The following is a 27,007-nucleotide window of genomic DNA, read 5'->3' on the forward strand; positions in this document are numbered from 1 at the left end:
AAAACGCTTTGATTTGAAGTTAAACACAGAATGGTGGGTTATTAAAACAATCCTCCTAAATTAAAGAATTCGCACCTGCGCCACTGAAATTCTAAAAATGTTCTATGTGGTAGGAAATTTTCTTCTCTTCAATTTTTTACTCGTGATTTTTTCTCCTAAAATTCGTAGTTTTAAAGTTATTGAAGAAAAAGTAAAAAAAGGGCCATTTTTACCCCTTGTAGGGATGGTTTTGGGGTGACGGGCTCAATGGTTCATCGCTAGGGTTTCAGGATGTTTAAAGATCTACAAAATGAAGCTCCATGCCAAATTTCAGCTTGTCTCTAATTTGTTGAACCTCGGCCTCTATAGGCTCTGGGCTAAATACATTAACATGTTGGACCCATTTGATCCGTCCGAATTGTGTCGGCGAACTAGGCTCGGCACATACCAAAACTCTCGTCATTTTTGAGCTCGAATTTGGCTGCCCGAATAGATTTGCCTGATTAAATCGTGTTGTTAATGAGACAAAATTCGACGTTTTATAACAGATTTGATCTGGCTGGCGATCTTTTGGAAGTCCTGAAAGATTTAACCAGTGGTCTTAGATTTATTCGGCATATTTGTACTCAGTGAGTTGTAAAAATGAATAATAATCATAGCTGATCATAGAAGACGCGCTATAGTTTGTGCCATGGCGTATGTATTTATCGCCAATAAACAAAAAGTAAAAAACGAAGCAAGTGGGTGAAAAAATGGATTTCTCGTAGAGATGAATTAGGTCATATGTTACTCTTGAAAAAACTTCAACAAGATGAGCCAAATATGATTTTCGTAACTATTTAAGGATGGATAATGATACTTTCAGACATTTGTTAAGTATGGTAGAAGTACATTTGAAAAAGAAAGACACAAAAATGCGAGAATCAATCTCGCCAGAACAGCGTCTCGTTGCTACTCTTAGATATTTGGCAACTGGACGATCTAACGAAGATTTAAAATTTTTTATTAAATAAAATTATTTTTTCAACTAGTAAGTACTAAGTTCGAAGACTTGATACGCGTCGCAAAAACAATATAATTTGACGGAATCCGTTCGGCATAAGCTTTGTTCGGGTTCTTCTTATTACCGATTCTGAACCGTCCTAGAACTGTGATGCGTATGCGCAGAAGGAAATATGAAGTAATTATTTCATTTGCGCATGCGCTGCAGAGTTCTAGGACGGTTCAGAATCGGTAATAACAAGAACCCGAAAAAAGCTATAGTGTTCGCTCCTTGATTGATTTGTATGCTTTTATATATTGACCGGAATTTTTTCCGTTCTGTTCGTTTCGTTACGTTCTCAATTATACTTTCTCTTTTTTCTCAATTAAACACATTCTCTGAACACATTAAACTTGCTCTTTGACAGTCCTGTTAAGTAGTACACTGTGGTAGTACACACATGGTACACACCTGGTACACACCATGTACACACTGCCCCGCCTCCAGGTCCCGTTTTAATTTTGCTCAAAACCAGCCCAAAACTGAAATGCGTATTGTAGCGCATCCCCTTCTTTATCCTCCATGACATTACCCTTTTACCCGCCCTGTACCCCATTGAATAAAGAATAATAAACTGTACCCTGAATTAGCAGCCATAAACCAGATATATGGAGGCTATATCTGGCTATATGGCCTTTTTTTTCATTGAAATATCCACTTCTACAGCCAGGTACAGAGCTATTTCTACTGTATAGTTTTTGTTCGCAACACTCTTGTTATACTGCTAAAAATTCAACAAATTAACTATAAGTTTAGCAAAAACAAACTTTAAACCGTATAAATAATAGAAAACATAGTCTCAGTATCGATCGCAGTGCCTTTACTGTCAAACCGAGGACCCTTAAAAGTAGGGACAGAATTTGACAGATTTCAAATATGCCCATTGCCCTTTCCATTGCCGATAAACCTCCTTTTTTAAGCCCTCCAAAACCAGATATAACCATAAGCTTTGACCATAAGCACAGAATATCTAGCTACGCAAGCGTAGCTAGATATTAGGGAGTTTTCGTTGCTTACAAATTGCAATTCCGGTTAACGCTAATTGACAACTTTGACATTTCAATTTCGATTATCGTATATCGTAACCGCTAGCTGCCGATATTTTACGGACGTTAGCCAAAGCCGTTAACATAGCGGTACGCATGCGCACTAGCGCAGTAGAAACACAACATTGAAAAATACAGATCTAACCTAACCTCATTCTATTTTGTTTATGTTTTGATTATTTATTTTATCTGTGTTAAACTCGTTGGGAATTCTTAGTGCTTCAACTAATTCCAGATAATATTTCTAGGTTGAACTCCCCATAAAGTTCTGCTCGATATTCGATGTTGTTTTCAAACCCTTCCAACAGCATAGCATCCTCCAAATCCGATTCATCACTAGAGTCCAATAAAATTAAATTGTCCATCCTATATAGCGATACCCAATAAAGGCATATAAAGCACTTTCAAATCAAACAACAATACAAAAACCAAAAATCAAAACACTACGCTACGGGCTGTGCTCAGCTGTCAGTTTTCGGTTGTCGTATCGTATGTCGGCTCCGAACCGATGAACCGAAAGTCCGAAAACTGTTTTTTTATCTGTCAAAATAGCGGTTATGGTTACGTATCCGTTAACCGTACCGTTGAATTTGTTTAAAGCAACGAAAACTCCCTATTCTGTGCCATAAGACATAACTTGGATATAATTAATACCCGCAAACATCTGTGGCAAACCAGAGATATAAGACATAAGGAGAATGAGCTTCGACGAGTGCGCATCCAAAAATCTTGATGCCTACATGGGCGCCATGTTAGTGTTTAGGCGTACAGGGGAAATCAAAAAGTAATAACAGCAGACCGTTCTGACATTTCATCCTATTATTCTATTGTTTTCCTATCTTAGTATATTTCTTGTCTGTGGCTATTTTTTTTTTCAAGTTTAATGTGGCGAGTATGGTGGCGAGGCTAATTTTTCCTTTTTTTTTTTTTAACTTACAGACTGATATAAACAGCTTTTCTTCAGCATTCTTCAGCACCGATTGATCACATACATACACAAGAAACTATCAGCCGAACAAAAGAATACGAACTTCCACTAGCAATAGCCTTTATGGACTTTGAGAAGGCTTTCGATCCGATATACGATATCCTAAGGCAATAATAGAAGCCCTAGCGACTAGCGAAACAAGGTATTGCAAGGCCTTATATAGAAACTTTCGCCAATATATACAAAGAAGCCAAAGCAAGAGTAAAGATTTATAAAACAACCCCAGAGTTCCCAACTGGTAAAGTGGTAAAGGAGTACAACCGGGAACCACGATATCCCCAAAGCTGTTTACAGCAACATTAGAAGAAATCTTCTGTCAACTGGACTGGACCAGCAAAGGATTAAAAATAGATGGAGAATATCTCAACCATCAAGATTTGCTAATGACTAGTCCTTATGGCTAATAGCCCTAAAGAACTACAAGCTACAAAATGAACTTAGCAAAATGTAAAGTACTGTATAATGAACTAGTGGACAGAAAAGCCATTCTAATAAATAACACAGCACTGGAAATCGTAGAAGAATACATGTATTTGGGACAACTAATACACAGCTCGGGATCTCTATTATCAGAAATCAACAGAAGAATTAAGTTGGCATGGAGGGCATGGAGTACTTATGGAAAAAACTCAATCATATTCAAATCTGGAATGCCACTTTATCTAAAGAAGAAAACATTCAACCAATGTGTACTACCACTGGTAGTCTACCAGTGATAACCTGATAACCTATGCATGCTAAACATGGACACTTAAAACGGACATCATAAGGAAACTGCACATCACACAAAACTCAATAGAATGAAATATGCTGGGACCCTAAAAGAATAGAGTGGATACCACAACGACCCAGGTAATAGATGTCATCCACAGAGTCAAATCCCTCAAGTGGCAATGGGCGAGACCCCTGGCAAGAAGGACGGACAATAGATGGACCACAAAATAAATCTAAATCTAAATATGTGAGGAAGGCTACATCATAATTGGAAATGGTTGAATAAGCTCAAAAATTGAAAATGATGATGATCGTGATAAACTTTCTACTATTCTGAACTGTTTCTAGTGTTTTTTTGTGTAGAAAATAATTTTTGTTAATGTTTTAGTTGGTATAGCCAATTAGTGTTTTAATTAGTGATTGTTCTTTGTTTAGTATTTTATTTTTATTATATAGTCATCATCAATCATGTCTTGTACTGTAAAAGACTGCAAGAATAACAGGAAGAATACTGGTCTTCATACAAACATTAGTTTTCACTTGTAAGTTATATTTATGTTATATACTTATTTGTATAACCTAATAATTATTTATAAAAATTAAATACATTAAAAAATTAAATGTATTTCTCGTATTTTTTTTCGAGTATATAATATTTTGATTATTTCAAATTCTTATAATATAGTCATTACAAATGATATACTTAATCACGTAGTAGGATACTAGGTACATAAATATGTTTCAAGATTTAATTCAGATATTATTTGTATATATTGTTGAATATTGAAATATAACTGTGCAATAATTATGTGTGGTGATCTGGTGATATATTAACATATATGTAAAATTTTGTTTAGAACATAAATGTTTATGATATTCAGTTTTTGTTTTATTTTCTGAAAAATATTGTAACACAATAAATTTGAAAAATTCTCATAATGTTAGAGATTGCATTTCTTTCTATTTTTTCTTTAGTTTCCGATATTTATTTGAAGTAAGAATGTTTTAAAAACATTATTTTCAATAAACGAAAATAATGACTAAAACAAACTTCTTAAAATATTTATAGTAAGCTTTTATATACAAAATTCCTATGATATAAGTATACTAAAATACTTATTTATTTATTTTATAGATATAAACCGCAACTGTATTACAGCTAATATAATTAATCTTATATCATTAACCACTCTAGTATGATCATTACTTTTTGACTTCCCCCTATAGATCTAAGCATGATCATGGCGCATGGCGGTGATGGCGGTCTCAGGATCTTTATTTCTGCGCACCTTCAAGCTCATTCTCCTACTGTGTTCTCCTATGGTTCTCCTATCTCTATATGATGTACCTATATCACATGTATATCATATATATGATCTCTACTCTATATCTCTGTGGCAAAAAGGTGGCAAACATTCGAAATATTTTATGTTTATCTAAAATTTTTATATGTATTTCAATATAATTTCAATGTATGTGTTTTGCGATTTCAATAGTATTAAAAGAATATATAAATAAGAGTTTTGCGTGTTACGCTTTCATTTTTCTGTAAGGAAAGGCCTTTAAAAATGGAAGAATCGCGAGTTGAGAAATTAATTCACCAGATTAATTCCAGAAACGCCAAAAAAGTAGCTCTTCTATTAGTATTGGGATTTTCTGTATATCATGTACTTATACACTTGAAATATGGTAAGTTCAAGTTGATATCATCTACCTATATACATATCTATATAGGTATTTTAAGTATTGTGTATATATTATGTTATAATACTTTTTTATCCAGAAAATACACTATTCGCCCAGATAGGTATAAAACATTTGTATTACTATTTACTATCATTTTTATATTAACTCTAACTGCTGACATAGTCTGAGAGACTCCACGGCCACTTTGGCACACGATTACCCTCGCTACAATAATTGTTTCTGCTGCATGGTACTCGCACTCGGTGTACGTTTCAGATTTTTACTATGCTTTATTCTACCGAAAAGTTGACGTTTCGAAATATTGACGTTGCTTAGTCTGATCGACTTCATGTCAGCATTAGTGGAAAATTAGTGGAGTTGATATTTTGATGACATATGTGTGTATATGTAGTGACTGTATATATTTATTTATTAATGTGTATATGTAATGGTACAATGGGGCATAGCAACCAATTAACCAATAGTGAGCAAGAAACTGTACAAGATAACTGAAGAAAAGATCATGGACCAGTCGAAGACAGAAGATGAAGCTCATGCAATAAAAGCTAGACATAATGTATATGCATCAAAATAGAGAAAAAAGTTATCGTATGTACTCCTTTTGTATAAAAACAATTGAAGTATTCAAAGAAATGTTGTCAGAATTATTGTCTAATTTGAAAATATTAATTAAAATTATATATTTTTACTCCAGTGCACAAATAGGCTGTATATAATATATTACAATTTAGTTTTTGTTTTGTTGTATTTTTAGAAAGTACAAAGGGACATATTGAATTTTGAGTTTGTTTGCTACCAAAAAAATGTATTTCTAATTTTCTTTGTATTAGGGAGTTTCCGTAAAAGGTGTCATATAACAATACCCTAAAAAGTGAAAAAAGAACAGCAGTTTTACATTAAAAACATAAAATCCACAACTAGGTTTGCTTTAATAAAAGCATTTTGTATAACGGAGTCTGTGAGACTTAATGTCAATATTAATGTTACAGAAAGTAATGTCAGCAGTAAAGGATTAATCAGGAAAAACCAAAAAGCCTCAAACCTTCTGTAAATTATTATTTTTTATTTGTTTGTAATTTTTACTTATGCAATGTTTATTTACCTTATGTTAATTAAAATTAAAGCATCGATAGCCATATATTACTAACCTCTACAGATGTCTGAGCAATACATTTATTTATATTAGATTGTATTAAAAAAGCCTCTTTTATTTTTGTTTAGGGGCAATTGGTTCTTTCATCATATTTTTGCGTTGTTAAAATCTGCTCTGCGTCTCATGAATGCTGATAAAGTTTTTTTTGAAGTGAAACTTCTTTACGCGCGATAAGAGTAAAAATTGAAGGCCGTGACACACGAGACCCGAGAGGAAAAATGGTAACGATTGGAGGTTACGGTTTGGTTTGGTTTGGACATTTGTATATTTTTTAGACATTTGTATATTTTATAATGTTATTTGTAGCTGTGTCCTTTATTCTAGGTGTAGAGATTAGAACTAAAAATAATTAGTTTTATTTTTATAATCTAGGAAGTAATTCATGTCACTGGTTGTTATCTGATGGGAGATATAAAGGAGATAAGCAATGGCAACCTTACGGTTGCATGCTACATTTGTATACAGCAATGTAGGTATACAGTTATTGAATAAATATTAAAATAATAAATCTCGTTTTAGAGTTAAATAATAATTTGACAACTATTATTTTACTCTAATGGTGGGTTCATACTTTGAGTAAAGCTACACGCACACTGGTGCGATCACGGCCGCGATCACGATCTCCACGCGGCCGCGGTCAAAAGTTGCTAAAGAATCCATATGAGCCGTTTCATATTGGCGCGATCTAGTTTTGGAGACGAAGCGGCCTGGCGGCGTTCTATTCTGCGGTGGCGATCAGATTCAACTTGTCGAGTTTGATCGCGCGATCGCGACCCAATTGATAGGAATTTTCCGTTATTTTGTGTGTTTTTTCTTGTTGCAATTTAGAAATGGAGTTAACAGAGCAGCTAATTAAGGCTGTAAAACTACACAAAATTCTATATGATTTTTCCGATCCAAGTTACAAAAATAATAGAATTAAAAATAGAAAATTTGAGACAAAATTGGATTGCATAGTACATTTTTATTGTTTAAGTTTAAATTTTGTAGGTGAACATTTAAGAATGTTTTTTTTTCGGTATACATAACTCACATTTTTAATTTGTACCTATGTATACCTACAGGCCGGCGCACTACATATAGGTACGGCAGTGAAGTTGGTGTGTGCTAGAATGATCGCTCATGTTACCGCTGCCCTGATCGTGATCGCGGCTGTGATCGCACCAGTGTGCGTGTAGCTTTAGTCCTAACCTTACCTTTATTATTAATCCTAAGAATTTAACCTTAAGAACACGCTTATGGAAATGCCGTTCATACTTATAAGTAGGGTTGTAACGAGCCCTGTTTTTTAACTTGACCGAGTACCGAGTACTCGGCTAAAGGTAATGGCCGAGTACCTAGTACTCGGCTGCCGAGTAGTCTTAACAGTTTTACGACCTTTATCAATATATACTAATTATACTATACACCATAACATAATATTATATTTTATACATAATATAAATATATAATTTAACATTAAAGAAAGCTAGTTAAAATTCACTGAATTCCCCGGCCTTAAACCAATGATCTTGTTTGTTTTGCCTAGCGGCTGGGATTCCCCGACTACAACCCAATGACCTGGTTTGTTTTTCTTATGGAGATATTGTTTTATTCTGTGGTTCCCCATGCAAAGTGATATTTCTAATGTGCTGGATGCTGAATTGATTCTTTTAAGGTGCGGTGGCGACGTTGATTTTGTTTTAAGCAAAACTTATATGTGTAACTAATTTAAAAGTCAAAAATAATTTAAACAATTAATAATACCCTTTAAAGTTATATTAAAATGAGTGACAGTGCTGACTTCTTTTAGATTATAAGTATTAAATTATTATTTCACTGTTTGTGTCATTACTTATACTTATTATTATTACTTTGCTAAAATACATTAATTAAAGTTATGAATGAATAACTTTTTATTTTATTATTTGCCACTCTGAGTCTCATTTCTATCTGTTTTGGACATGCATAAATGGATTGTTTCTATTACTATACTTTACTCGGCCGAGTAAGGCCGAGCACCGAGTACATATTACTCGGTTAAAATTCTAGCCGAGCACCGAACTACTCTTTACTCGGTGCAGCCCTACTTATAAGAATATTCTAGTAAGCACTTGCCCATACCAGACAATTCTATTGTCTGATTCCCTTACTTCTCGACTTGACTAAAAGATGGCGCCCGAAAAAGTCTTTTAATTTCTGGCGGATACGTTGCGGTTGTGCAGGCAACCAGTAATACATTTTTAATTTCTGGCGGATGCGCCATTTTTCTTGACAATATTTTTATGGGACAACAGTAATTTTTATTTACAGGTTGAAAATTATTGAATTAGTATCGCTATTAAAAAATAGGGGTTGATGGTAGAAAGGTGAAAATTTAGGGTTGTATGTATTTTTTAATGCCACATCATAAAAAAAATATCCAAAAAATTAAAAAAAAATTGTGGTGGACCACCTTTATCACTTAGGGGTATAAAAAATTGATAACAACCTATTCTCAGACCTACTGAATATACATATAAAATTTCATCAAAGTCGGTTAAGCCGTTTTGGAGGAGTATGGTAACTAAAACTGTAACACTAGAATTTTAAAAATAAAATGGATTTCCTAAACCAAAAAATAAATGATTTATTAACATTTATTAAACCGCTAAATTCGACATTCGTCAAATATTTCGAGAATTCCTCTGAAAATTCTTAAAACCTCTAGTTTGTAGAGCGTGAGCCAATGAATTTTGAATTAGCATTAGCACTAAGAATATAAAATATCCCATATTTCTTAGGACCCATTAGGACTAAGGGTAATGTTAAGATCGATACGTTGGAAGCATGAAAGCTCGCGTTCGTTAACGTTCATTTATATTCTTGGGATTAGATCTTAGAACTAATGTTAGTGTTAGGGTTAAGATCGGAAGCATGAACGCACCATAAGGCCCACTGTCCACGGAGGTGTAGCTTTATAGACACGTCTTCGTCATTATACGTTTGGACTGCGCTTAGATGCTGCTTCCATGCAAAACTGCGAACCTCTGTCGACGGAGATGCTGCGTCACGCTCGCATGCAAGCTTATAGACAGAGAGCCAGCAAAGAAAAAAGGCTCTGAATTTACCAAAGCCAGTTTTTAGACAGTTGATTACAGTAGTTATGTACATACATATACCGCGGTCAGTCAAGCGAAAATTAGAACAGGGACCTCTGGGACGTGGTCAAAGTTGTGAAGATAACTTAGGTAATACAACGGATTTACTAAGGCTGAAAACCGTTATACATTATTATATATTATACATAAATAACGGCAATGTTAGTCAGTCAGCTGAATAGCGGAACAGTGCTGGTCAGTCGTCCCCAATATACGTAAAAAAATTAATTATATTTAATTTATATAATAAAAATAATTTTAATTTTGACATTGATCGATGTCCGTCAATAAAATGATGTCCCCAAATCAAATATTAATAAATATTAATCCAGGTTGTTAATTTGTTTATTACGCGCGGCAAGAGCTTTATGGTTGAAATATGGCAACATCGGCCCGCTGGTCGATAGACGACGCGACGGGACGAGTTGGCGGAAAACCCTATAAGCGCATGCGTTCTCAATAGGCAGTGTTGCCATTCTGTTCCTCTATAGGTAACTGTCCAGTTAACAACCTGTATATATTTTTTACGTATATTGGGGACGACTCACTAGCACTGTTCCGCTATTCATCTGACTGACTAACATTGCCATTAGTTATGTATAATATACAGGGTGAGTTTCTTACGATGTTCTCTATGGGTATCTCGAAAACTACTGGAGATAGAGAGTCAGTTAAATGGGGAAAGAATTGCAGTTCACAACCGAAAAAAACAAATTTTGGCTATTTCAAAAATTGTCCCTAATTCCATTATAATCTATTTTAGACATAAAGTTTTCAGATAAAAGTTATAGATAATCACATCCATAATGAGATTACATCCTCCGTTTTTTTCTAAAGCCTGTCATTTTTGACATATGCAACTAACATATGTTTTTTTTGAATGGAAACCATGGCTTCATAAAAAGCGCAATTTTTTAAGCTTTTCGTAATCGTAATTATGCAAACTCAGGGATAGGAAGAGGCGGACCAATTGCATGGGCCTCCTCGATCACCTGACCTATCCATTTTAGATTTTTTTATGCGGTATGGTTAACCACAAGGTTTACAAAAGAACTTATGAATTAAAAGAGGCACTCGAAGAGGCGGTACGGGAAAAGTTTATTAAGTTTTAGTTATTGTAAAGAACCGTTTAATAAAATATTCTGTCTTTTTATAAGTTATAAATCATAACAGAATAAGAATACCATACCAACGAAGTGAAATTAGTCAAGGAAAGATAAGAATTGGCTATAACTCAGTAATTTTTCGAAAAAACATATAAAATATATATATATATATATATATATATATATACATATATATATATATATATATATACTATATATATATATATATATATATATATATATATATACATATACATATATATATATATATATACCATAATATAGTATAAATACCTATACATATATATATGTATATATATATATATATATATATATATATATACATATATATATATATATATATATATAAATATATATATATACATATATATATATATATATATATATATATATATATATATATATATATATATATATATATATATATTATATATGTTTTTTCGAAAATTGCACTGAGTTATAGCCAATTGCTGTGACTAATTCGTTAACTAATTCCCACTTATAATTTACAGTATACTAAACTGTTATTTAATAACCTAAAAAAAGACAGAATACTTCCTATTAAACTGTTCTCACAATAATCCAAACTTAATAAACTTTTCCCCCATATATATATATATTTAAAACATATATATATATATATATATATATATATATATATATATATATATATATATATATATATATATATATATATATATATATATTATATATGTTTTCGAAAAATTACTGAGTTATAGCCAATTCTTATCTTTCCTTAAATATATATATATATATATATATATATATATATATATATATATATATATTTTTTTTTTTTTTTTTCACACTGTTAGTGGTAGTTCTAGTCCATGTCCGGGCTGTAACCAGCCAAGGGCACGACGAATATTGTCAATAAAGGTGAGACAATTCTTCGAATAATTCCGACGGTACCAAGCACAACTGCTTTTGCATCCACATTATGGTGTTGTTCAGGAGGTTTAGTTCTTTGATATGTTGGTTTGTCATTTTGTGCACAAGTCCATTGGCACTTATTATTAACGGTACTATAATCACCTTCCGCAGTTCCCAGATTGCTTTTATTTCCTGAGAAAGTGCAGCGTACTTGTTTATCTTATCTGCATAGGCTTTAGCCACGTTATAATCCTGCGGTACTGAGAAGTCGATTATGATGGCGGTTTTTCAGGTTTATTCCATATTACCATATCGGGTTTATTATGTCTACTCCTATATCTGTTTCTACTGTAAAGTCCCAGTATATCTTGGTGGTGTTATTCTCTAATACAGCTTTGGAACGTACATGTGGTGGGGGTAAATGTGTCAAGGAGGCCCTTATTCAGGCATACCAACTGGTGCACTACTTTTCCCATGTTATTATGTCTTTCTAGGTATCTGGTCCCAGCTATTTTACTGCATCCAGAAGACAAGTGCTGTACAGACTCCTCACTAATATTACACAAACGACATTTGTGTTTTCAACTTGTTGTTTTAATATATACCGTGCATATCTTCGGGTTTTACTACTTGGTCTTGAATGGATAGTATTGCGCCTTCGGTTCCTGGGAAGAGGTATCCAGCTGTTAGGTAGGTATTTGAGGCCTTGAAATCCACATCTTCTTGGTGTAAGGAGGCGTAAAATCTGCCATGCAGTTCTTTTTACTCTGCCAGCGCTGTTTCATCTGTCCAGCAAGATTTACAGCTTCCGGTTCTTGGTCGCTAGCCAGGTTGAGTGATGTATAGTTTTATCTAAGACTCGTATGCTTTTATACACAGGTGCATTGTTGGTGAGTAAATATTTTTCTTAATTTCTGTCTTTCTTCCTGGCTAGCAGACTCTAAACTGATTAGTCCTCGACCCCTTCATCCCTAGGTAAGTACAACCTTTCTATGGCCGAGTTTGGGTGTAGTATGCCATGCTTTGTAAGTAGAGATCTAATTTTCCGGTCCAGTCTTTCTAGATCCGTTATATATATATATATATATATATATATATATATATATATATATATATATATATATATATATATATATATATATATATATATATATATATATATATATATATATATATATATATATATATATATAAATATATATATATATATATATATATATATATATATATATATATATATATATATATATATATATAGTAGAGGATATATATACAGCAGGTATATATGGCGATATATATATAGTATAGGATATATATGGTAGAGGATATTAGAAAAGAGCAAAAACAACCTTAAAAATTCTGCTAAAATTTGCCCAGTTAAATGTAAATCGAAGTAGGGCGGCACATGACGGTAGTAGGTACATAGGTAAGTAGGGCGACACTATAGACGGCGATGTTCTCCTGATTACTGAGCCAAATAAATCGCTAGTCAGAGAAAAAGAGTATATCTGTGATCGTAACTTAAACACTGCTGTGATAATCCGAAATATATGTGATAGGACTGCTGTGATAAATATACAAACGGAGAATGACTTTGTGTGTGTTGAGTTTCAGACCTGTATTGTTATTGTGTGTTACGTGTCACCAAATGTAGAATTAAGTTACTTAGATAAGGTTTTATTAGATGTAGAAAAATACGTGTGTAGAAGTAAACCAACAATAGTTGTCGGCGATCTTAATTCTAAATCTCCTCTATGGGGATCTACAAAAGAAGACGCCAGAGGACGGCTCGTTGCAGATTGGCTGGCTCAAAATGACCTGTTAGTCGCAAATAATGGAGATGAACCAACTTTTGTGCGAAGAAACAGCAGATCACATCTTGATGTTACCTTTGGTACGACAAGAGCAATGGTACTGATGAGAAATTGGCGCGTTTTGACTGAGGAAAATCTTTCCGACCATCGAACAATAAAGTTCGAATTTGGGATTAATGATGGGAAGGAGAGAGGAGATATTCTGAAGACGCGCTGGAATTTTAAGCTAGACAAAGAGGAGAAGGTAAAGCTTTCAATAAGAAACAACATACCAACCTATAAAAATGTTGGAGGAGAGGAACTCATTAAATGTTTGCAAAAAGTATGTCGAGAAACTTTAGAAAATCAATCTTCAAAATATAATAGAAAACCAGCATACTGGTGGAATAGCGATATAGCGGACGCCCGAAAACAATGTCTGAGAGCTAGAAGAACTCTTACCAGATCGCACAGAAATGAATTATCCCAGACGAATTCAAATGAAGCCGAAACAGAGTACCGTATAGCGCGCAGTACCCTTAAGAAGAAGATTCTAAAATCAAAAGAGCAGTTATGGAGAGACATGTTAGACAATTTGGAAGAGGACATCTGGGGACAGGCATACAAGATCGTAACCAAGAAAATAAAGGTCAGACGTGCGATTCATAAAAAGACGCAGCTGCAAGAAGCGCAGAGGTTGTTTCCCAAAAGCGAGAGTATTAAATGGACCAAGGTACATTATGATCACTTCCCCCTAATTACTGATGAAGACATACAAAATTCAGCACGAAATCTTAAACGAGGCAAGGCACCGGGACCGGATGGCATACCGGTCGAGGTTGTCCAAATCTTGGCCGAGGAACAACCCAAAATTATCTCCAACCTCTTTAATGACCTCATCAAGGCTGCTAACTTCCCACAAATATGGAAATGTGCACAATTAGTACTTGTGGAAAAGCCAAAAAAGGAAGCTGATAAATCTTCATACCGACCTATATGCTTATTGGATTCTATGGGTAAACTTCTGGAAATGACCCTAAAGACAAAATTGGAAGAAGAAATAGAACAAAAAGGAGGTTTGAATAAGAGACAGTTTGGTTTTAGAAAAGGAATGAGTACAGTAGATCCACTTAGTAAGGTTACAAAAATGATTAAAAATCTGAAGGACATTAGCTTGACAAACAGGGACGTGATGCTGCTTATAACATTAGATGTTAAAAATGCTTTCAACACAGCATCCTAGAAAGTAATAATAAATGAACTCACGTCATATTGGAATGTTAGCCAGTATTTAATTGAAGGCATCAAGAGTTATTTAAGTGATCGATCGATTCTGGTGGCAGACTGCGCTATGGAAATGACAAAAGGCGTGCCCCAGGGATCCATACTAGGTCCGCTTCTCTGGAATATTCTCTATGACGGACTTCTCAGGCTTCAATTCCCCTATGGAACTGAAGTACTGGCCTACGCTGATGACATTGCTTTAATTATTAGGACTAGAAGCGCGGAGGAAATAACTGCGATAGCAGAACAGGCAACGTCCCAGGTATGTTCCTGGATGGAGGAGGTAGGATTGGAAATTGCCCCTCAAAAAACAGAATGTGTTGCACTCGTAGGAGGCCGCAAATTGTCAGGCCGAGGCATTTTAGTAAAGGACAAAGTCATTGTGCTTAAAAGCACAGTAAAATACCTTGGAGTAACGTTTCAGGCTGGAGGTAACTTTACTCAGCACATACGCACGGTTGCAGCGAAGGCAGAGAGGCAATGTATACTGCTAACAAAACTTATGCCGAACTGGTCCATTATGGGGGAAACCAAGCGCAGAACGTTGGCCGCCGTTCAGACGTCTACCATTCTGTATGCTTCCGAGGTCTGGGGAAGGGCCGTTGAAGTGAAGAAGAATAGGGAATGGTTGAGGGCAGTTCAAAGGCGATTGGCGCTGCAAATATGTCGAGGGTACCGCACTATATCAGCAGATGCGGCAGAAGTAATTAGTTGCATGATACCGATAGATCTTCTAATACAAGAGAGGATGCAGAGAAAGGCGTGTCCGAATAGATAGCGAGAGTATAACCGGGAAAAAATACTGAACACATGGAGCGACAGATGGAAATACAATGTAGACGGGAAAGCGCAGTGGACAAGACAACTTATACCACATATAAGAAACTGGATAGACCGGAGCCAGGAGAAGTTACCTACGCTATGACACAATGTTTATCAGGACACGGATGCTTCAAGAATTACTTATATAAAATGAAACTTACCGATAGTCCAAAATGCATCTACGGTGACCACGATAACGACACAGCAGAGCACACAATCCTGGAATGCAAAAGGTGGACCTATGAAAGAAATAAATTAATGGAGAGTCTAAATACAGAGAAACTAACTTACACTAACTTGGTTCCAACGATGCTTAAGTCAAATGAGAACTGGAAAGCAGTCCGGGAATATATGGAGGCGCTGATATCTGCAAAGGAAAACGAAGCCAAAAGGTTTGGAAAGTAAAAAAAAAGAAGAATAATTTGAGTGTACTTACCATACTGCTCTAGTACTGCTTTGTACTTACCACACTCGCTAGTGTCCAACTTTGACTGAAGTGCTCAATTACCTGTAACATCACAATAAAACTGCCTCCCCCAGAAGTAATGCCGAAAGGTAGTTCCTTGGGGAGATACTCAAAGCGGTTTGTGGAGGTTTTTTAGTCGGTAAGGTACCTCAACCACCCCGACAGTACCACTTACGGTCTCGGTTTGCAGATTTTTCCCCACGAAAAAAAAAAAAAAAAAAAAAAATATATATATATATATATATATATATATATATATATATATATATATATATATGCCTTCTTTTTAGCTATATATATGCAGATAAAGCTTATATCGCAGAAAAGCTTAAAAAATGGCGCTTTTTGTGAAGTCATGGCCAACTATGGTTTCCATTTAAAGAAACATATGTTTGTGTCATATGTCAAAAATGACAGGCTTGGGAAAAAATCGGAGAACACAAGCTCATTAGGGATGTGATTATCTACAACTTTTATCTGAAAACTTTTTGTCTAAAATAGATCATAATGGAATTAGGGACAATTTTTAAAATATCCGAAATTTGTTTTTTTCGAAATATCTAGTAAGCCATGAACTTTTTCAAAAATCTGAAAGGCGCATATTTATGACCCCAAAAATCTGCAATTCTTTCCCCATTTAACCGACTCTCTATCTCCAGTAGTTTCCGAGATACCCATAGAGAACGTCGTAAGAAACTCACCCTGTATATATGTATAACGATTTTTAGCCTTAGTCAATTCGTTGCATTATCTAAGTTATCTTCACAACTTTGGACCACGTCCTCGAGGTTCCTGTTCTAATTTTTTTAATGTACATAACTACTGTAATCAACTTTCTAAAAACTGGCTTTGGTAAATTCAGAGAGTTTTTTCGGCGCTGCCTCTTAGACTACTATGACGCCTGCCGTACTGCCGTAACTTGTTTATTTTTATCAAAATGGCAAGTACGGTTGCAAGATTTGTGCAGATTGTGGAAAAATATCCATATTTGTATAATAATTATCTTGGTGAATATGCCAGAAGAGAAAAGATACGTATACCTGAAAGGGCTTGGAATGAGGTGGCGAATGAAATAAAATGTACAGATTAGTACCCTGGTGTTGCCTATCGTCGTTCTGTATTATATCAAACTAACGTCTTCATCGTTGAACGACATTGTCACAAATTGATGAAAACGTAAGCTTGTCATATGCTTCGTGGAGAGAGTTTAGTACGCTAGGCTACACCGGCTACACAAGCTGCACGGCGCATTTTGAAGCGTCTACGAAGCTACGCTTTCGTGGACAGTGGGCCTAAAGTTCTTATTATTCATGAACTTCATTCTCTCAATAACTTGTTTTACTTTCAGTGATACTAGAAGATGCTTGAGGTACATTGCTTATTATGGCTTACAAACGCACTTTGTTTTTATTGGTGATGAAAGAATCAGACAGCTGTATCTGGGATTAGCTAAACATTTAGCCCAACATGAAGAATCAACCAAATACCCTATCGATCAAAATTTATCACACGTTGATAATAATTTAAATTTTAAATTAGATTTTTACTGGTCGCCCGTTGTTTCTAAGGATATGATGGATATTTTTCTGTTGGTAAATTTTTGGACACTTATAAATCAATGTTAAGGGACAGTTTTTAGGAATTGGGAGGAGTCAGAAAATCCACCATCTGTCATTGTTGCTGGTTCGGCATTGTGGTCTATTTTAAAATCAAATGATTCTATATCAATGTTGGATCAGTACAAATGCAACATCACAAGATTAGTTCAGCCCATAAGTCAATTAACTGAAAAGAATTCAAAGGTCCTGTGGGCGCTTCAAGGTCCAATTAATACAGAAAAATCAGTTACTGACAAATCATCAGCTGCAAATAATTTAATAGACTTGTATAACAAGGCAGCTATAGAAGTATGGGTTTCTTTATTATTTTCGTATGCGTATAAAAAGAGTATACAATTTTTCTCCCAATATTGAATTTCAATGCATTTCCCACAAAAGTCTCCCCTTTGGTTTTAGGAAGCTTTCTGCGCTTACTCGAACTGTCTTTTTGACAGAATGACAGAGCACTTTGATTGGTCAGTTTCAAATCATACGTTTTATTTTATTGAAAATTGAGGTTAAAGACGTTCAAATATTGAACAAAAAGTGGAAGCTTTTGGTTAAATATTCTGAAATAAGTTAAGTTTAAGAATGTAATATTATGTCACGGTCTATGCAAAGCTTTTTTGACCAAATATTGGCATATATCTTCGATTTATTTATTTTCCAATGTTTATTTTTTCTATATCTATTAGAAACTCATTTTTTACTGTACATTTATAGAATAATTGCTCATGTATTTATGATCATTACTCACCATCAGTCCTGGTTTAAAAGAAAACAAAAGTAATTTATTTATTTTAACACATATTTTTTATTAAACAAATATAAATAAAAGTATGTACATATTTAAAGTTTATACAAAATCAAACTACATACAAAAAATACAATTTGCATTGTTGCATTATAAAAAAGATTATAAATATCTAAAATAGTAATCTTTAAAAGTCACAAAGATTAAAACACAAGCTTATATTAAAACCTTTATCTAAGGAAAAAACATGGAAAAAACACTAAATACTAATTGTCTCTCGATTTTCTGTTCTTCAATACTGGGACATATATCCCCTCGTTGCTTATATGGGGAGGCAGCGGTCTACTCTTTTAAAGGTATTTAATTGTAAAATGTCTTTTACATATTACTGCTATTTATAGGTGCTTTCCTATTCAAAAGCTGATCTGTGGTGGAGTGCACGCTTAATTAGTCAAGGATTGGTACTTGAAAGCCCTGATGGTATATATTTAGCAGAGAAGTCATTAAAGCACACTACCCAAATTTTGCTAAACATGTATTGTAACGATTATATGAATTTTAATGATGGAACATGTTGTAGTTCAATGGAGACTTGTACAACATTACAGATTGTGACGTTTGCGATTTTATCTATATGGTATAGGTATTTTAAATACACTCAGATGCAAAAAAAACAACATTTTTTTCGTCAAATTTAAATTGTATTTTTAACTCTATTTTCATGATTTTTTTAGCAAAATCCATTGCGTTTTTTTGGCATCTGAGTGTATATTTGAACGGAAATAATATCTTTGTAATTTTAGTGTGCTCATAGCGGTATTTATGGGTCTTCAAGCCATTTTCCAAAGGATTAAAAATAAAACAGCACAGAAATATCAACCGCTTCCTGATACAGATTCTTATCCTCCACCATCCAATATAAACAATTACAGCACAGTTTTTAATGCTTTAACAAAACTTTCATTAATAATGGCGTATTTCTTTATCTGCGATAGAACCAATTTTTTTATGAAAGAAAATAAATATTATTCAGAATTCAGTTTTTGGTTACCTATTGGTTATGTTACCGTTTTGGGTTTGTTTTTCACAGAGGATAGTAAACGGACAAAAATTTTACATAAAGATCAGTTGAATGAATGTAAAGGATGGATGCAAATAGTAATTTTGGTATATCACGTTATTGGAGCAAGTCAGATTTTGGTAATTAAAATACGCATAAAAGTATTAATATCTGCTTACTTGTTCTTATTAGGATACGGATATTTTTCATATGTATGGCATAGAAATGACATTAGTATTGTAAGTTTGTTTAAAACATTATTTAAATTAAATTTTATGACAGTTACTTTATGCCTTTGTATGAATCGGCCGTATCAGTTTTATTATTTCGGCCCTTTGTTATCTTTTTGGTATCTTATAACATACTGTTTTTTGGCGTTCCCACCTTATATAACAGCACACCATTGTGAGAATAACATAAAATACTATTTTTATCTACTGATGAAATTCATTTGCTTGTTTAGTATACTTACGATTCTTTTTGTCCGAAGTCTTTTTTGAAAAAATATTCGTGATGCGACCTTGGAAAGCTTTATTTGTTACAACCAACGATGATATACGGGAATGGTGGTTCCGATGGAAACTAGATCGATATTCAACAATGTATGGGATGGCTTTTAGTGCTCTACTAATAATAGGTCAAAAATACAACATAATCGATGATAATAATCATTCAAATTTATTTTCGAAACGAATGGCTCTTAGTTTTACGTTATTAGCATTTTTAGGATTAGGAATTTATACAACTATTACGTTTCTATGTGACAGTGATTTAGAATGCGACGAAATCCATTTATATGTTGCATTTATACCTTTTGTTAGTTTTATATTTCTCAGAAATGTTTCAGGAATTTTAAGAACAAGGTATTCCACTTTTTTTGCTTGGTTTGGAGAAATTCATCTGGAGCTATTTCTTAGTCAGTATCACATCTGGTTGGCCGCTAATACTCATGGAGTACTAGTGTTAATCCCCGGCTTTCCAGTACTAAATTTAATAATAACAACTTACATATTTGTCTGCGCATCTCATGAAATGCATCATATTATAAAAGTCTTATTACCTTATGCAGTTCCTGACGATTGGAAATTTGTATTAAGAAATTTTATTTTATTTTTGGCTATTCTAGTGCCTATTGGTATAAATGATGGAATGTTTTAAATTATATTTCGTAGCTACGTTTCTATGACTGAGTAAAATGGCGAATATTCCCATTACATATACTGCTTTAGGATGAGAGAGAACCCTGAACCATTGATTGAAAGAATTGAGAAGATACGCAACCTAATGGGCGAATTCGTGACAAGGCTGATTTGATTTCCCCTTACATCTCAAGTGCTGTACAGTGGAGCCACCAATCGTTCTGCCAGCATCGCATAAAACACTTATTTTCTCTAATTCGGCCAGCGAAGGCTTATAGAAGGCGGTGTGGAACCGAAAGTTATGTGTCGCCATATTAAAATGTGTAATATCTGTAATACGTTTGACGAAAATATCTTTGGATGAAAAATCGTATTTATGTATTCAAAATTAGTGATGGGATAACTCAAGGGAAAATTCGCTATAGTAGTCGATTATTGAAATAACCGACAAGCGATCCTAGAATGTAATAAATTGAAATCCGATTTTAATGTGACATACTCGATAAAAAGCCGAGCGAATTTTCTACATACATTGCAGGTAGCAAATTTATACGACGTTATCCGTTGCGTATCTGAGGGACAACATTTTACGACCTACATCGACAATGCTTTGAAATAAACTAAATCAAGCGAATCGCTTGCTACTTGCCATTCATCACCGGAAGAATATGTGCCCTGCGCACGCAGCTTACTGCTTGGCGTTAGAGTACTTATAACAAGCGACGGTCGAAACCCCATATTTTTAAACATGAGCGATATTTCGCTCGATTATTGCAATCGCTTGAAACTCGAGTACTCGATTATTGAAATTAATCGGTTTTTCCCATCTCTATTGAAAATTTATGTGTGTTAAACATAGAATAAACAACAAAAATATTTTTTTATAGGTACTGAATATTTCGTAGGGTCGAAAAAGTCGTTTAGATGGCTTGGGAGTGATGATTATTGGCATTTACATAATATTTTACATATGAAATAACAGCAATCTTGACTTCCAAGCCAACTCTAACGCCGTTCTTATATATATACTAAATTGTTTAATGATAGAAAATCCGTATTATTAACGTACTGTACCCTAAATCAGTAAATTTATGGATTAATCAGTAGTTATGGCAACACTGCCTCCGGCAACCACTCATTTTGTCGACTAAAAGCAGAACCACCCGCAGAACTACGGTACAGTATTCTTTATCCGCTGCGCTAAACGACAATCTTTATCTCGGACAAGCTGAGCATACATCTTACGGCGCATTCTCACGACTCGTGTACTTGACAAACATTTGTAATTAGTATACAGGATATACATGGTGCTTCGGGCATCTATACAGACTTTCTAAATTATTATAGGCCGTATTCTCGCCAGACCCTGTATTGCCAATAAAAAATACTTGCCAAGTAGACAAGTCGTGGGAATGCGCCTTTATTTTTTATTTAAGAGGGCGAAGAACATAGGGCATATTTTCTCGTTTTTATAATTAACAAGTACTTAATTTTGTGAACTGTTTAGTATTTAATAAATAAATTTTCTTTTGAAGCAGAGTGTTTAATTAATGTTGACAGACCTGTAGAAGAAAATCATAATAGATTTGACATATTTTGACATAACTTGTGATTGTTATGTTTGACCAAGCAGTGCCTTCTATTAAAAGATCAGCCTACGGGCGAGATTTATGACGTCACGCTAGTTAGATATAACGGATTAATAAATATGATGTAGAATACATGGAAAACATAATTATTCCTCAGATTTTTGGTTTGTATTTTAAAAATGATATAGTTTAAATGAAATATACATAATATACAGTTAATAACTACAACATATATACCTATTTATAGTAATAAATACTTTGGCAAATAAACTATGAACCATACAAATGCAGCAAATGTTTTACAATGTACAAATAATGTATAGGTACATAAGATAATGGGTAAAATGTAAATATATTTTAAATTTTGGGGTTTGAAAATCGATCTAATTTAACAAAAACATTTAATATCTACTAATAGTGATGTATTATTATTTGCATTCACAAAATTTATATGTATATTTTGCAAGTATCAATGTTCGAAAAATTATATTTACAAATAATACAATATTATCTAAAAAAAGGCGTCAGCGATGGCTATGAAATGAAGATCGCTGGCATTTTATATGTTAAATTATTCTAAGATTTTTGATTTTCTTGGGATTTTAGATTCGGGAAAAACGCTGATTAAGTTTTCATTTGGGTTTTCATTATTTTTATTTGGTTTAAAAAAAACGTTTCGGCTAACTATAGCCTTCACAGTGTTGTGTCATATGAGAAAAATAGTGTCGAATATAATCCAAAAAATTACATATACAATATAATTCACACCTCATAATGTTTACTGCAATTAATAAACTAATATAAACTTATCAAAAGATGACCACATATTTTTTAAAATTATTATTCTTAACACTAAAATTATCTACATTGACTATGGAGTACGCAGTAAACATTATGTGCGTGGTGTGAATATTTTATATGCAATTTTTGGATTATATTCGACACTATTTTTTTCATATGACACAACACTGATGGAGGCTATAATGTTAGCCGAACCTGTTTTTTTTTTAAACCAAATAAAAAATAATGAAAAACCAAATGAAAAATCAATCAGCGTTTTTCCCGAACCTAAATTCCAAGAAAATCAAAAAATTTAGAATATTTAGAATCAAGGTTCAAGAATATCAAATTTTCCAAGATTGTAAAATTCTAGTTAATTATTTTATGTGTACATTTATTTAGGGAATGTCATCGATGTTCATTTCCAAGCCAACTAGACGCCGATTTTTTTCGATGATACGGTATAATTCTTACGTAAAATGTAAATAACATTAGACCAATTAAAACAAAGAAATATGAATTTCTTAGTATTTTTAGTAATACCTTTATTCTTAAAACTTAATTTTGTATTATGCAAATATACCAATTTTATTGTTATTTTATTCATATTGTATTCAGCCATCACTTAAATATTTGATATTAATTTGGTATTATAAATAATCAATACTATTCATTAAAAATTACCGAACAAATATATGTTATGCTTAACATACATTATATATTATCAAACAAAAACACATTCTTCTTTTAAACTGTATCAGTCTTGTCTTTACAAAAATCTTTTTTAAAATTTGAACTCAAAATAATAATAATCTTTTTCATGATCTCTAATACACATATTCTTTATTTTTCCCTAGTTCATAATACCTACTTACGTGTTTGAATCTATCGAAGCTGAACCAGCAACACTTGGAGTGGAGATTCCACAATATGAATAAAATAAACATAATTGTCCAGTTTTCATTAATACCATCATGGGAGAATATTATTTTTAAATTTATTAAAGATATTTTCAATAAAATTCTCTTGATTTATAACTCGTACCCACTTTTCTTGCTCTTCCGGACACTTTAGGCTGCCTAGTATAATAACTATCCTTAGTAACTATCCTTTCCACCAGGAACACAACAAAGATGAGGCATAGCACCAATAACACACTCCACTTAAGCTTTATTGATGAATTGTTAGAGTCTTAAAAAACACACACAAAAATCACGATAAGTAAAAAATGTATGGGCACTTTTAGGTTAAATCACTTGCACAACGTGTAATTTTTAAAATTTCTATTTTTTTATGCGAAACCGAGAGTGACCATATATCTGGTAGTAGTTTATGTCACTTCAACACCAAAATAATTAGTTTTTTGCACTACAATAATAAATAATACCAAAAATCAAAGAGTTAAAACCAAAAATCAACCGACAAAATATGAAACGGAATCTAACCCAATATCTAAGTATGTACAGCTGATGAAGTAAACAAAAGTCCGCCCGTGGGCTGATCTTTTAATAGAAGGCACTGGACCAAGACCGGATTATTTTAAATCATAACTCAAGAACGAATGTATATAAATGATTGAAAATGAACAATTTCCTTCATTTCAAAGAGTTCTTTAATAAGCTTCAAATACATTTTTCTGTAAAGTAAAATAGGGAAAACTTCTTAATCATTTTTAAAATTTACATGGGATTTCCTATGTTCGGGTCGACAGTGCAACACACGGTAGATAATCGCACACACTTAAAAGAGCTGTCGGTTTGAAGTCCGCAGGGCAGTCGCAGTCCTTTCCGGGCTTCAGGATGGCAACAATCTTCGTTTGCCTTGAACAAGCTCGGCAGTTTTTCCGTCTGCTGGGTATTGTAAAACTTTTCAAGTCATTGCATAGTTTGGAGTCCTAGGTATTTTAAAGATGCTGTACATATTCCATTTAAGTCAGCAGCTTTCCCTAGTTTCATTTTTTTAATGCCTCCATGATATCTGTGACATACGAGGAAATCTTGACAAGTTGCAAATGTAAAATGTCTTTCAGTTAGGATTAGTCTAGCCAGTTATAGAATTTAAATAGCAGACATATTTGTAATAAATATGTAATATTTTTTACCCCATACCAACCACATGGAGAAGAGCAAAAGTAATCTTCATACCCAAAATAGGCAAAACTGACTGGACAAATCCCAAGTCATTTAGGCCTATTTGTCTCACATCGTTCATACTAAAAACGCTGGAGAAAGTAGTTGACAACCATATTGGAGAAAATCATCTAAAGGTTAAACCACTGCATGATAGTCAGCATGCATATAGAACGGGCAGATCCACAGAAACTGCTCTGTACCAATTAACGGAGCTAATACAGACAAGTCTGGATAGCAAAGAAACAGCAATTTGTGCCTTCTTGGATATTGCGGGGGCGTTTGACAATATACCACATAAGGTGGTCAGGCGATCTCTAGAAACAAGAGGGGTGAACAGAACTATTATTCGCTGGTTTTGGGAAATGCTGTCAACACGAACAGCAGAGGCTCAGATGGGCACCAAAACTGTAGCTGTTAAAACAACGCAAGGAACTCCACAAGGTGGAGTAACCTCCCCTTTGCTGTGGAGCTTGGTGGTGGATGAACTACTAGATGAATTAACTCTAGCGGGAATACACTGCATTGGGTATGCAGATGACATAGTCATGATCGCTCGGGGGAAACATGAAGGCACCTTGTGTGATATTATCCAAAGAGGACTCCGTATCACTGAGAGATGGTGTAGGACTGTCGGGCTGAGTATCAACTCAGACAAAACCGCGATAGTGCCATTCACCAGAAGGCGAAGTCTGAAAAACTTGAAAAGAATCCAACTAGATGGAAAGGAAATACTGCCAACACAGGAAGTTAAATACCTGGGAATAACCCTGGACAGTAAACTCCTGTGGAACAGGCATATTAAGAACACTACCAGCAAAGCCATAAAGGCTCTCATGATATGCAGAAGACTGGCCGGAAATAGATGGGGCTGCTCCCCTAACATTTTGCGCTGGATGTATACCATGATAGTAAGACCCATGATTACTTATGGAGCAGTTGCCTGGTACACAAAACTGAGCAACGGACGGCAAGGCTAAACCTATGCAAAGTCCAGAGACTAGCATGTGTGTGCATCACAGGAGCCATGAGAACCTGTCCAACAGCAGCAATGGAGGTCATTCTAGATCTAACACCACTGCACATTGTCATTGGTAGATATGCCAATGCGACAATGATTAGAATGGTCACTAACGGAATTAGTACTGGGAGAATTGTCAGATCAGGGGCTTGGAACACCCTCAAAAAGGAAATACCACTTCTGCAACTCCCAATGGACGATATGCCAAGAACGTACAACTTTGACAAACATGTCAATGTAGTATTGAGCAATAAGAAGGATTGGAAGAGCGAAACGCTTGCCCAGCAGTTAAAAGACCATACCATAACTTGGTATACTGATGCTTCCAAAACCAATACGGGAACAGGGATCGGAGTGTTTGGGCCGAGAGCTAATTACTCCGAACCAATGGGCACTTACCCTAGTATCCTACAGGCAGAAATCTACGCTATCGAGAGATGCGTACAACTTATCTTAGATAGGAACTATCGGAAACAAGAAATAGCCATCTTATCTGATAGTCAAGCAGCATTAAAGGCGATCAACTCAGTATCAATCAATTCGAAATTGGTCAAAGAATGCATAGAGAAGCTGAATAAATTAGCCAAAGAAAACAAAGTCCTCCTACACTGGGTGCCTGCTCACCAAGGGATAGAAGGCAATGAAAAAGCAAATAATCTAGCTAGGAAAGGAGCGAACACTCCACTAACTGGACCAGAACCGTTCTGCTTTCCAAGTGGGAACCAACTCAAGGCGGAACTCAAGAACTTGGAAGATTCCATCCGCAACCTGGAATGGAAATCTTGTAATGGTCTAAGACACTC

At 34.2% G+C, this 27,007-nt stretch overlaps 1 protein-coding gene across 1 annotated transcript; it reads left to right on the forward strand.

The window, feature by feature from the left end:
- The first annotated feature begins 5,158 nt into the window (after positions 1–5,158).
- On the forward strand, positions 5,159–20,704 carry LOC115887360 (N-acetylneuraminate 9-O-acetyltransferase). The gene is given in 7 exon segments (XM_030906780.1): positions 5,159–5,458; positions 7,002–7,098; positions 17,483–17,722; positions 17,774–18,041; positions 18,888–19,123; positions 19,290–20,021; positions 20,023–20,704. Coding segments are annotated over 7 exon segments (2,376 nt in total). The 5' UTR covers positions 5,159–5,337.
- The last annotated feature ends 6,303 nt before the right edge of the window (positions 20,705–27,007 follow it).

Source organism: Sitophilus oryzae, unplaced genomic scaffold (genome assembly GCF_002938485.1).
Source record: "Sitophilus oryzae breed Bouriz unplaced genomic scaffold, Soryzae_2.0 scaffold_562_pilon_pilon, whole genome shotgun sequence".
Classification (NCBI taxonomy): Eukaryota; Metazoa; Arthropoda; class Insecta; order Coleoptera; family Curculionidae; genus Sitophilus; species Sitophilus oryzae.